The sequence below is a fragment of the Acanthopagrus latus genome, chromosome 21 (genome assembly GCF_904848185.1).
Source record: "Acanthopagrus latus isolate v.2019 chromosome 21, fAcaLat1.1, whole genome shotgun sequence".
Lineage (NCBI taxonomy): Eukaryota > Metazoa > Chordata > Actinopteri > Spariformes > Sparidae > Acanthopagrus > Acanthopagrus latus.
The window spans coordinates 12,153,687-12,167,122 of NC_051059.1; the positions used below are offsets into that span (position 1 = coordinate 12,153,687).

Here is a 13,436-nt window from a genome sequence, read left to right on the forward strand (position 1 = left end):
AATGATGCAGATCAACTTTTGTGTCCCCCAAAACAGACCTGAGCACTGCGGGGCTCGAGTCACGACACACGTCTGTTTACTCAGCATAACTGGATTAAATGTAATCAGGGCAGATGTTGTTGCTGCAGCCTTCTTACTTATTCCAAGAAGTGAACATATTTTGGAAAACTTCTTTCCTGTCTGCAAGGGGAAATCTGACAGGCCTGTTTTGTGGTAACAGGGATTAGATGGCTGGTGGATGTGCTGATGTGTGCAGGGTGGTGTCACACCAGTAGGCGTCGCTGTTTTCTCTCTGATGAAACAGCTGGACAGCAGACCTGAGGGGACGTAAGGATCAGTGAAAGTCTCAGGACATGTGTGGAAGTGGTGCTGCTTACGTAAAGTTGATATATTCAAATAAACTGACTACAAAATAAATCATTTCTTTGCGGTATCAGACAAAATCAGCTGTTTTTTTTGCACACCTTATCTGTTAAATCTCGTGGTATTCGTAGCCATCTCTTGTCCCACCTCTTGCTTCCAATTATCAAAGGGGGCTGGGCCGGTCAACGGATCGAAGACTTCTTATTGGCTGAGTGGAGGAGTCAATCAAAGGCTCGTCCTGGTAACCTCCTGTTGGCGAGCACAATCCAGACCAGAAGTGAGAAAGTCAAATTTCGGCAGGAGGGCAGAACGGGGAGGCAGAGTTGTCCGGTTACTCTGGGTGTTCCTGTCAAGCCTCACAGAAAAGACGTGACAATAGATCAATTGTCGTACTTTGACGGTTTCTCTTAAATGTGGTTTTGTAGTTAAAACCAAAAAACCAACCCAACAAAAATAATTAGGTTATTTGGACTTGAAGACTTGTTGGCTTCTTTCCTTGGGCACATTTACGCGCCAGCTGTCTGCGCACCTGAGTCGGTTGCTCCATTTGCGCGGCGTCAACATGACTTACTGAACTATCACGGTGTTCAGCGCTGACCGGTGACATGCCTGCCGTGGTGAGCCTCGCCAAATGCGCAACATCACACTGTGGAATAAGCAGCGGAGTCCAGGTGTCATCAGGGGGAGCTGATGTGGCCGAGCGGAGGAGCGCACCAGTTGGGATTTGACAGAGCGCAGGAGTTTGGGATGCAACAGAAGCCTTAGAGAGACAATCCTCGGCCGCTTTTACCTGGACTGAACGGAGCCATGGCCTCTGAGGTGGTGTGCGGGCTGGTCTTCAGGTTACTGCTGCCAATGTGTCTAGCAGCCGGTGAGTTTAGTTTTTTTTTTTTCTTTCTTTAATCCTCACTTTTTACGCATCTTTAATGGCATACAACTGATCAATTAATCGATTCGCCTAGTCGCATATAGTAGCTTGTCTGATATCATCTTATAAATCAGTTGACTGTATTATGTTAATGTGACGTTTAAGGAAGGTTGTGTCTTGTATTTTCCACCGTGACTGTCTTTATTTCCTTTTATTTGGCGCTCGTGAAAATCTGTGATATTAGTTTAAAATCTAAAAACCTCAAGCAGAACAATCCAGATCTGAAGTGTGACGAGCAGAAGTCAGATGCATGATGGTGACTGACCTCATGATGCTGGAGGTCAACGCTGCATCCCTCGTCCCTGCTCACGTCTGGATCTAAAACTAAAGCAATAGGCTGCACAGCTTACCCACACCAGCTATTATTTACCAATTACAAAGCAGAACAGCGGTGTACCAGGACTGGTCTGGCTGTAAGCTTTTATTGGATCTGGTGAAGGGGAAAAAAACACAGCAGACAACAGTGTCCAGCCTCTGCCTCCAGGAGGTCCTGTGGTTTGCACACTGCCTGTGTTCAAAAACAGACAAATTGAGAGCAACTTCTTTTCTCTAAACATAAAAAAATTCAAATTTTAACCAGTTTATTTGATTTTAATCAGAATGAAATCAGAAACTGATCCTTAGATTGTAATTAAACTGTGTAACGTTTGTTGTCATGGTATTACAAATTCACCGCTGAGGTTTTAATGTGAGTTTATTTACTTATTGCCTATTAATGAAACATCATCATGGTGTTGTTATTGATGCAGGAGCTGCTGACTGGACGTTCATTAGATGTCTGCGGTGACAACACTGTTGATTAACATTACGTTGCCTTGACAGTGTCGGAGCTTCGCATTTTGTGTGGCACATTCTTCCCACTTTAGTCAGCGGTGGAGTTTTTTTTGGACTGTTTACAGCATTTTTAACTTTGTTAAGAAAAGCGCCGTGCCACGTTTTGTTCGATTCACTCTTTTGCTATGCGGACTTCACAAGACGACTCAAACCTGGCCGTTGATTTTGGACTTCTTGAGTCTTTGGCGCTCAGATATGAGTTTGACACACTTGAACTCCGACACAGAGTTTGCAGAGCCTGAGGTACGATCACACAGACTCCCATTAAATGCAGTTTTAATTCTGTGGTAGGCCACAAGTGAAACATGATTAACATCTAACCGCCACTGTGGTTCCACTGTGGTGTCTGTGCGAGACTTACAAGGAGGTACTTTAAAGCTAACAGCATGCTCTCTATAGATAAGACCCACTCAGTCCCACCATAATGCATCGCTTGACAGCCCGACGCCCCCCCTTTATTTCCAAAAGCAATCGTGAGGCCATGCATTGTCTCCATTAATTCGTGGAAAGTCGTTTTAACAGTATGAATTAATAATGCGGTTGCGAGGGAGAGAAGAATTGCCTTCCCCTTTTATCGTAAACATACCTTTAATATTTGATGTTTTTTCAAAGTGCAAATGGGCACTTGTCATTCAGCGCAGTTGTACACAGTACCTGACGGGAGGAAGGAAATGTGAAGTGGAAAGAAAAAGGGAGGTGTAGTGGACCAGACGGCGTGAGGGGATGAGAGAGGGTATTTCTTTCGGATCAGGGGCTGTCTTCACTTTAGTATTTCTGTTTGACAGTCAAAGATCTCGTCTTAATTAGAACTGAATGGGATCGGTGTCAGTCAATAAACATCAACTCATCAGCTCACAGACTTGTAAAGCAGATTGTTATTTTTTCTTTGGAAGATCACGTGTTTTATGTCTGTCTCTCGGCTCTCTTGTCACGTGTTTTTGGAGACAAAATAGAACAACGTCAGTGTATTTTTTGGCCGCTCAGAACAGCGAGGATACACACTGCAGCCTGGCAGACGTTATCTGACCGCAAACGCCAGCATCACCTGTACTGCATATTTTCAGAAATGTAATATATGTTGCACCCTGTCGCTTTTCTCGTGTCCTGGTGAAAGACCTGTCTGCTGACGTTACATAGTCTGTGTTTCCTGTTGGCCATCTGACAGCACCTCTATTGAAAAGCATTGAACTGCTGGGCCCCATGTGTACACAGTCCCCCTACCACACACAAACACACACACACACACATCTTGCACACACAGCTACAGTGTCGCTGATCAAACAGACTGCTGTTTACATGTTTACTGGCAGAGTTTGGAGTGTGAGCGTGATTATGAGCGTGCACTTGCACTGTGGCCTCATCTGATACCAGCAAGGCTGTGGCGCGAATGTACGGACAAAGCGGCAGGCCAGCTGTGGCGAGGAGGTCAGGGTGCATCGGAATAAAGAACGACACTGAAGTGAACAGAGGATGAGGGCCACACGCAAGATGCTTAGCTGCTGTGAGCATCACTGGAATCAGGCAGACGCAGTCGGCCACCACCACAATGTGTAATAATAACGCTTTTATATATCTTCGTCCAAACACACAGGAACCGAACTCAGTTAAAGTGTGTAAACAGAGCAGCACACCCAGTTCTGGTGCTGTTAGTTTAAATCAAAGGTTGTGTAAAGAAAAACAAGATTTTTGACTTTAGCTATAATTTGTTAACTACTGTTTAACCTCAAGCTGTTAAACATGCCTCTGCCTTCCAATTGATACAGTTGAGTTGAGTTGAGTAAAAATACAGACAAAATACTAAAAAGTTGTGGTAAGAGTAAAAAAAACAAACAAATAATAATAATAATGATAATAATAATCCAAATGTAACTGTAGACAAAGAAGAATCAGAAAGCATCTGTTAAGTGCTTCACTTTAACTCACTTTGCTGGTTTAGTCTGTAAACCAATCAAGGCTGTTTTAGGCTGTGAAAGAAAAACAAATGTAATGAACAAGTTTTCTGTGCAATAAAAACTCCATTAAAGTTTGGAAATCAAGCAGAGACAGAAAATTTCCCCTTTGAAAATATAGCAGAAATATGGTTCTGGTGTTGTAAGTTTAGTTAAAATCAAAGGTCGGTAAAGGAAACAAGCTTTTTGACTTTGGTTAGTGTTTTTTTTAAGCTGTGTTTTGCTTAAGAATAAAGTAGCTGTCAAATGTTTAAACACACAATAGAATTTAAACTCAAATAAATACGGTGCTAAAATTATGGACATGCATCACCAAACATTTGCGAAAATAATTGTCAGCTTGTAGGATTATATTTAAACAGGATCTTATCATGGTTAGATATAAAAGAATTGAAGCTCTCGCCAAAAAGCAACCAAGGCTTTATTTGCGATTGAATATGATTCAAACCTTCATGTAAAAGCATAATTACGACGAAATAGGCACTTTTAAGATTTACCATAGGTACGTTTTTGGGCAAGCTAATTTTCAGTGGGAGTGCACAAGCTTGAGGAGTGGTCCACCATTACTCTCCTGCCTGTTAGGTCGCACTCGGGGATCAACACTTTTTGTCTGCCATGACAGCGGCACGTCGGAAGTGCAGCAGCAACCATGAGTCATTCAAAACCTTCTTTTTAGCGAACTCTGTGTACGCAGACAATGTTCTCAATGCTCGTGTTCATGTGTAGAGACCCTGGTGATACTACGAGCAAACTTTCATGTTATGTTGCCTTCTTAGTGTTTTAAAAATAGTGATTTTGATGCTAGAGTAAAAGTGCCCCTGCACCCCATTGAAAATTAGCTTGCCCAAAAACGAAACTATGGCAAATCTTAAAAGTGCCTCTTTCATTGTAATTATGCTTTTACACGAAGGTTTGACTCATAGTCAATTGCAAATAAAGCCTTGGTTGCTTTTTGGTGAGAGTTGCTCTTTAATTTAATGCTGTAAAGCAACCTGTAAACCAAAACTGTTTTATGTTAAAAAGAAACATTAAATGTGAAAAACCGACATCAACTTATGGGATTCAGCCTACAAGTAGCCTGCTATATGAAGAGGACAGCAGTGGGAACATTTTCAGCTCTAAGTAAATGATGTTTTTACATTTTGAGGTTAGTGTGACACAAATGAATGTCCTAAGTGGTGCTAACCCACATAAGCTAACCCTGTAGCTTTATCAGAGTTATACCAACCATACCGTATACTTTTTCTGGTCGCTAGCAGACTAATATACGGAAGCTAATTATGTGACATGTAGCTAACTTTTAGTGTTAAACACACTCAAAGATGCAGCATAGCCTATATGTGATATAATTGACAAGTCACATGACATGAAAATGAATGGTCAATCATCTTGGTTTATCATTGCAGTTTAATGGAGCTAGTCAGGAGTTAGCTAACCGGAAAGCCAGTGATGGTTTGCTAGCTAACAACCGTACATTCTATCTTTAAACTGAAAAAAATGGTTAAGAGCTGCAAGTAAACTTGATTTAAGTGACAGTAAATGAATTGGCAACACTTGAGATGATCAATGGATAGGAAAAAACCTGTTAAAAAAAGAATATAGTAAGCTGGTATCTAAAAATGAAGCTATATAAACATATATAAAATGAGCTACCTTTGAGAAAATGTATTAATATGTTACCTGAAAGGCTCATTTTGCCCAGTATGCAGTTTCTGTATGTTGAAATCAGGATCTGGACAGGATTTCACATTTTGAATATCATTCCGTGTCCATCAGCCACTTAGTCTCAAGCTTCATGGTCCGATGAAAACAATAAACCTCTTTACAGTGGTGGTGTGGACCTGATGTGGTAAGTTGTATATTATTTTCTTCAGAGGAGTTTGAATTCCTCTGTTATCACCCAGCGCCTGGTCTTGCCAGGCACCGCACCACCTTATCTTCCTTTCATGACATTTATGTTTTTGGGCTCAAACTCTGAAGTTGGTTGGACTTGATTTCACATTTAAAGGCCGGTTTGCTTCTCTTGTGTTTAGGCTCCGTGTGGCTGTAATAACAGCGTCTCACTAGCAAGATACAAAAGCCTGATTCAGACGTGAATGGGGATTTTTGCTGTAATCTGATGTCTGAAAACTACTGCAGTTTATTTTCATTCGCTGTGTAAAAATCCTCAGATGGTGAGTCATACAGAGGAGGCAAATGGTCAGGAAGACTGCGGTCAAGTGTCTGCAGGCTAACGCAGCCACGCAGACAGAGATAGATTGGCTGTATCTCATCACGGTATAGATATTAAAGGGACCGCTTTAGATTTGTAACTCTGAGCAGATGTATAATGGGTGCAGCAGGCTCCATGCTGCCAACTTGGGCAAAATAGGCAGATTTAGAGCTTATTTAATGCCACATTTAACAAAGATAAAATGAAGTGGGTGGGGAGAGAAGTGGTGTGAGACCAAAAATTAAAGATTGTGAGTCATTCCCTCCCCATTCGGCCCAGAGGCTTATGTTAACCCAACTTGTTTGAAAAGCCTGAAACAAAACATGATGAACAATGATAATAAAGTCCCCTTGCAGTGTTGTTATGTTGGTGCTTGGACTGTCTCAAGCATTCGTGCGTACTTGAAACTTAATCCCATAGATAATCTACAGATGCCAGTGTTCTTTTTCAGCGATGACAGCCCACGTAACATTTATTAACATTTATTCCTTTTCAATGGTCCGTATCTGCGCAGAGAGGAAACAAGGAGTTTCACTTACTGTAGGGCTGCAGCGAGGGAGAAGCCAGAGTGCCAAGTCAAATGTCAATGAATAGGTCCATTGAGTGTGCAAAGATAAATAAAAGCACCATTTTCAGCAGTTAAGTGTAATTTTTCAGAAGTTCAAGACCAGTGGCTGCCTAGATGGGCTGATCTCTGCGGCCCGAGACGGTAACTCACGTAGTCGACCAGGTTGTAAACTTTGTGCTTGTTGATTTAACCGCGAAGAGAAATTTGGGAGGTCAGACTGTGTGTCCACATTTGATACAAGGTCACTGTGTACTTCCTTCCCTACCTCCTGACCTCAACATGTTCAAAGAAATGTAAGGCGGGCGTATATATTTAGGGAACAGTCGAGGAGTACCTGAAAACCTGTGAGTTGTTAATGATATGTGCAGCTGATTTTTACGGAGCACTCAGAATGTGCTTCATGCGTATATGTAGCCTTCGGTGATGAAATAGGCTAAGTGTTTGCTGGAGTGTTGCTCATTTAGGATGCGTTAATTGATGTTCAGTCAGCAGGTGATGTGAGCTGTTTGACTGGTAAAAGCTCCGATCAGGGCAGATGGTCGGTCTGACTCGGGGAAATGAGGCGCGCTAAGGATCAATACATCAATTAATGGTTTTTGGAAGTCATGTTTGCACTTAAGCGTTTTCACTTTCATCAAGAGCTCAAAAGACTTCCTTCATTATCCTAATATGTGTGTGTGTGTGTGTGTGTGTGTGTGTGTGTGTGTGTGTGTGTGTGGAGGAGGGAGTGTTCGGGGAAGTGTGAGTGTGTGATGTTATGCAATCCAGTGTCATGTGTAGTGACACAACGTAAACACTCAAACAGTGCATTGAACTCACGCATGGCTTTAATTTAAAGTAGCATTAAGCTGCAACTAAAGACTGTTTCCAAAATCGATTAATCTCGTAATCATTTTCTTTGTCGTTTCAGTTTGTTTGGTCAATAAAAGCTAAAATGAGAGAACTTTCCTTAAAAAAAAATGTAAACTGAAATGACACAATAACAATAAACCAGTTATCAAAATTGTTGCTAATTAATTAAGCTTGACTTTTTTCAAAATAGAGTATATCTGTGACCACAGATTATTTTAATGAATATTGTTATTGATTAATCTGATGGTTATATTCGTAGTTAGTTGGTTAATAGCTTGATCTTTCAAATAAAAAATATATAATACAGTAGCTCTCAATTATTAAATTAATCACCAAAAAGAGTCAGATTTCTCTGATTCCAGCCTCTTAACTGTGAATATTTTCTGGTTTCTAGACTCCTCAATGACAGGAAAATGAATATCTTCGTGGAGAAAACAAGACGTGTGAAGTCATCACACTTTGGCTTTTTCAGCATTTTCTGACATGTTGTAGACCAAACAAGTGATCAATTAATCCAGAATGAAATATGATCGTTAGTCGTGACCCTAGTATAAGGAACAAATCAGGATTGGTCATGTGACTGATTGTCTGTACAGTATATACTAAACAAATGAAATAAGATAAAACAAATAAAAGATATTAAGGAAATGCATAAAGTACGGAATTTCCAGACTCCAGTTGGAGTGACACACTCTTCACACTCCATGAGGCTGCATTTCATTTAAAGTTTTGGCACCTGAAAGCTGTTTTCCTGTTTTTCATCTCTCAGAGGTGCGTCAAGCATTTCAGGGATGTGTGGTGCACGACTCCACAGAGAATTGGTTTTATGGTGTTCCATCAAAAAAACACATGATCCAGTTTCAGTAATGCTCACAATCCATGACATGCCGCGGGATTCTTGCAAAATGAAATCTGCGCATATGATATGAGGCCGTTTCTCTGTGAGGCAGAGCCGACCTCCGGCTGCTCAGTCAGCTCATTGTCTCTCTTAGCACCCAAAGACTGTTGGGTGATTTCTATACATCAAAACAAGACGTCATGTCCCTGAATGACTGAATTAAGTTTGGGCTCTATTGGTGATGGGTGCCAGATGGACAGACAACAAGGCCTGTGAGCGTAAAGTTTGGTTACAGGAATGTTCTGGCTTTTTTTTTGTTTTCTTTTTTTATTACTACGAGCAGCGAACATTTTAATGAGTTTCACCACATGTTTCTCTCAAACAGTGTTTAGTTTATATCAGTGACGATTCCTGACCAGGCAGCTTGTTACGGCTGCCAGCTTCTGCCCCCCCCCTTTTTTTTTGACTGTTAAATGTTATGTAATGCACACGAGACACTGTTAAATCAGGGATTGTTTGTTGTTTGTTACTCAATCTGTCTTCTGTCTTTATCTCTGCAGCTTGCCTATTCAGGTACAATGCCCTGTCCTTCATCTACCTCATCTATCTCCTGCTTATTCCACTCTTCGCGGAGCCCACAAGCACAACAATGCAGGGTAAGATCTGACTTGTGCACTCTTTGAACTTTACACATTTGATTCCTCTGGTTTTGTCAGTCGCCCGGAGATTCCTGACTGCCTCCACGTTGAATCGCAATATTGTTGTCAGTAATGTGCACCAGCCCTTCTCCAGGGGACTTGAATTTCCCTGAGATGAGGATGGATTTGGCAACAAGTTCAGTCCATGAAAGGTAATATCGGTTAGTGCGGGCATGAATCCATCTGTGATAATAAAACTGATCCAAGGCCAGCAAGATTTGAGACGGATCAGATCTGACGTCCACTTGATGAAAATAAAAAAGAAAACTGGCCGAGGTTCAGTTTGTTTAGAGTCAAGAGAAATATCCTTCAGAGCAAGAAGAAGAAAACTGAGGATGAGGGCCGTTTCTGATCACCACTAACCACTTCAATTATCAGAGGGGGATATAAAAGTGGCTCCTAAGGCTCCACTGATTTCCTAATACCATGATCTGCATGCTTTTGACAAGTGTTATTAGTTAATTCAACCTTTGGTGTTTTGTTTGAGAAATGAAAACCAGCCCGCACTGTCTTTTGACAGCGCCGCAGCAGCCATTCATCCTCCAAAGAAACATAAATCACGGCGGCAGTTTATGAGAAGTGACTGAGGTGACTGTTCTTCTTAGAGGCGATGAAAGTGGGATTGCGGTTGCCGGCCTCAGCAGCGCCTTCATGCACTCCTCTCACCGCGAAAAATACTAAACATAATATGGGTTTCTGTCGGAGACCACATGCAGTGTTAAATAATACATAAACCCACAGTGGTGGAGTGATCAACATCCAGTCCGAGAGCTGTCTCTGCTCGTCTCCAGCTGAAATAACAATCAGGAAGTAAAGGAGGGAGAGGAGAGCGGGGAGAGTGGACCACTTACACTCTCATCAATAGTTAAAGAGGGAGGTCTTCTAGTAAAGCGCAATGTTCATGTGTCTGATCGCTGGTGACTTCAAACATAGATCGACACATGGCAGCTCAGTCCCAACGTACACAATCTGTTCAGCACGACATGAGCACACTTTATCCGTGCTCTAAGCAAGCCTTCTGTGCCTGCACAACCTTTTTACGACTAAATGAAACACCACATTTATGAACCGTGCTGGAGTCGCAGGCAGGAGCTCGGGGTGGATGGTGGGCGTATAAAAACTGTCACACCGGTATCAAGGGTTCACATCCTGTCTGTGATTAGGTTCAGACAACAAAAGAACTAAGGAGAGAAAGAGATATTCTCCGTTTAGTGAAATGGTCCCCACATTGACTCCCATCAGTTATACCTTGGTTAAGTTTAGGGAAACATTTTGGTTTCAATTTTATGTTAATACAAGTCTTTGTGAAATACTGATGAAATTCCTGTATGTGGAGTGAAGAAAGTGGACAATTTGTGCCCATATACAGGAATTTCCTCATTATAAGGACTGCTGTTATGCTTTGGGATGGAGATCACAAATATTTGATCGACATTTTAACACCAACAAGAAATGATACATTTGCGTTAAGAATTCAGAATTCACAAGATAATGCATAGTTCATCAAACTGTTGCAGATCATCATCCCAGGTGTAAGTGTATTGACTCCAAAAAGAGATGTTTTGTAGTAGAAAAGATGGTTTCCAAAGTTAAATCTGCAGAATTTAAAGCAACCTCTGCACATTATTTAAAGGCTGTAAAGGGCTTGTATAAAACAGATTCATTCAATAGGCTTATTTATACTAGGCTAAATGTTTATTATGAGCCAGTAGAGTTGTTTAATTTTTCCAGTGGAAAAATCTGTCAAATGTCAGTATGTTTGATGATGGTTTTGAATAATTTAAGGTGTGTCAGTGTCGCAACTTGCAGCAGGACAGCAGCTCTAATGTCCCAGCTTTTTATTCACACCATCAGAGTGATCATGTATGGAAGCACAAACACAAAAGACTTAAATACCACGCGTAAAAATTGCGGCAGGCACATAAATTATGAGATACTCTTCTAGTGAAACACCTGCCTCGGTCAACAAATGCAGGCTGACGGAGCCACAGAATGAGGAAGTTTCTTTGTGACAGGAATGTTTTGACTGATGACTGACTGAATGCTTGGAAAATGTAATGATATTTATCTGGTTATTATTCTTTACTTTGGGCGCCACATAATTGTATAAGTTATTGAGTAACAGCTGTTTGTGGTTGAGGATGATGGTGATAGTTTTGTTAAAATGATCTCAGGTCCATTTAACCTCAGATTGCAGATCCTAGGATGAAAAGTGCTTTCCAGCGATATCTCTCTTCATATTTTTAAAATGAATTCTAGCAACAAAGTAACAAACAAGTTTTCATCTCACAAGAGAAATAACAAAAGGCAAACAGATGGCCAACAGTTTTTGCTTCTGTCGCACAACAATGGCTGGAAATGTCTGCATGTGTCCATAAAAATATCCACTGGTGTGACTCTAACTGTGGCCGGCCGTTTAGCCCTCATGTTGGCTGTAATGAAGATAAAACCAAATAAGTTTCTCTGCTTTTCATGAAGGTCTCGCTGTTGTTATATCACATCATGAATCTTCTTGTCAGTATTTGTACGTCATTGTCAAGCTGAGTTCACACGAAAAGAAACAATCAGATATCAAAAGGAGTTAGCTTGAAAAGTCGTTTTAAAGTAATTATGATCATGAGCATTAATTGTGTAGTGATTATGATCTGGAGCAGATAATAATGTCCTGTACTTGACAGTTACAGTATCTCCTCCCTGCTGGCTGTGTTAAATGACATTTAAATTGTTCACTTAATTATGTAAGAAAGTCTACTGAATGCACACTGACAGTCCACACTTAAAGATACACATTTCATTGTGAAAAAAAAGAGTCATTTTTGAATTGTTTAAGGGGGAATTAGGAGAAGGATTGAGCTAAAGTCAGTGCTTTGTTTTGATGGTCTGTTTCATTTTCACTGTTGCATCTTGAAGGACGTACAGCGGTTAAATTGGTAAAGTAAATTTAAACCAAATGTTGTACATGAATAATTCATTAGGTGTAATTTGCTTTAAAAAGCCACAGCAGTGTGGTTTGCCCAAGGTTATGTCAGCGTACAAGACCTCCAATCTTAACTGGAGACAAACAAAATCTTATGCAACTTGTTGTTGTCCGTTGTAATTTACTCCCTAATGTTGTAATTACAGTATCTGGCTCCACATTTGCTTGAAGGCATTCAGTTCTCAGCGGGGAGATGACAGCTTCCCTTAAGGGAGTTTTTTACTATAGCATGAATTTTCTCTAAATAGTTGATGCTATGGACAGTTTAACAGATTTATGTTTTTGCTAGTAGAGACTTCTAATAGAGAGTGCCTGGATTTAATACATCAACTAGTTTGGCTTAAAAAAAAAATCTTTATTTGGCCATTTTAAGACAATTTTATTCATCTTACTTTCTGGAAAGGACGTCTCAAAAAAGACTAAATCAATCACATCAAGGTTCAAAACCTCTAACACTATCTGCCATTTTGTGACCACTTGTGATCAGATCTCACTTTCCTGCTTAAATGCAAATAAGCACAAACATCACAGGGCCAAACAGACACAAAGTTTTAAACACAAGAAAGAAATGGCTTATCAACTTTTGCTGAATTTACAAGAATGCCCAAACAATTAAGCATTACCTATAGACAGGGTTTCACAATGTTTACAGAGTTTTGCAAGCTGAGCAACGTACAAAACTGAGCAATCTTTCAAGGGTTAACTGTATTTGTTAAATCTTAATTCAATAAAATGTTGTCTTCTGTCAAAGACTGTGTGTAAATGGTAAAATCCATTGAAATAGTGAGTTCGAACAGTTGTTGAATGTTGGCAGGTGAGAAGCATGTTATACACGAAGCAGCAGAGGCTGGTGCAGCGACGCCACTACAGGAAAAGGAATAACTTAATGTCTTGCATCTAATGCTGAATTTACAAGGTGTGAGTGATTTTGAATTTTCTGTGGCTGTTTCTCAAAGTGATTTATGTTTCTCCCTCACCCAAGAACTCCTAAAATTGTGTGATTTTTTTTAAGGGAGTCTGGGGATATTGCATGTGACTGCATACAGCCCAGGCCACCTCCAAATCTGGACTGATCGATCAGATCTGATACCTCCTCGGATCACTCAGGATGGATATGAATATTAAGTCTGATCAGGGCCTATTATTTTGCCAGTTTGGAGTAATGTAAAGTGTGTCAGTGTCCCAACTAGCAGCAGGACAACATCTCTAATGTCCCA

At 40.7% G+C, this 13,436-nt stretch overlaps 1 protein-coding gene across 4 annotated transcripts in view; it reads left to right on the forward strand.

Moving 5' to 3' along the window:
• The first annotated feature begins 1,170 nt into the window (after window positions 1-1,170).
• LOC119011602 (piezo-type mechanosensitive ion channel component 2) overlaps window positions 1,171-13,436 on the forward strand; it is an 82,209-nt gene continuing 69,943 nt past the window's right edge. For 3 of the 4 annotated variants that reach the window (XM_037084876.1, XM_037084878.1, XM_037084877.1), the window contains exons 1-2: window positions 1,171-1,234; window positions 9,105-9,200. In XM_037084876.1, coding sequence (XP_036940771.1) covers window positions 1,171-1,234; window positions 9,105-9,200 — 160 coding nt within the window. Of the gene's footprint in view, window positions 1,235-5,166; window positions 5,222-9,104; window positions 9,201-13,436 lie in introns of those variants that run through there. The other variant, XM_037084879.1, reaches the window with a different exon arrangement.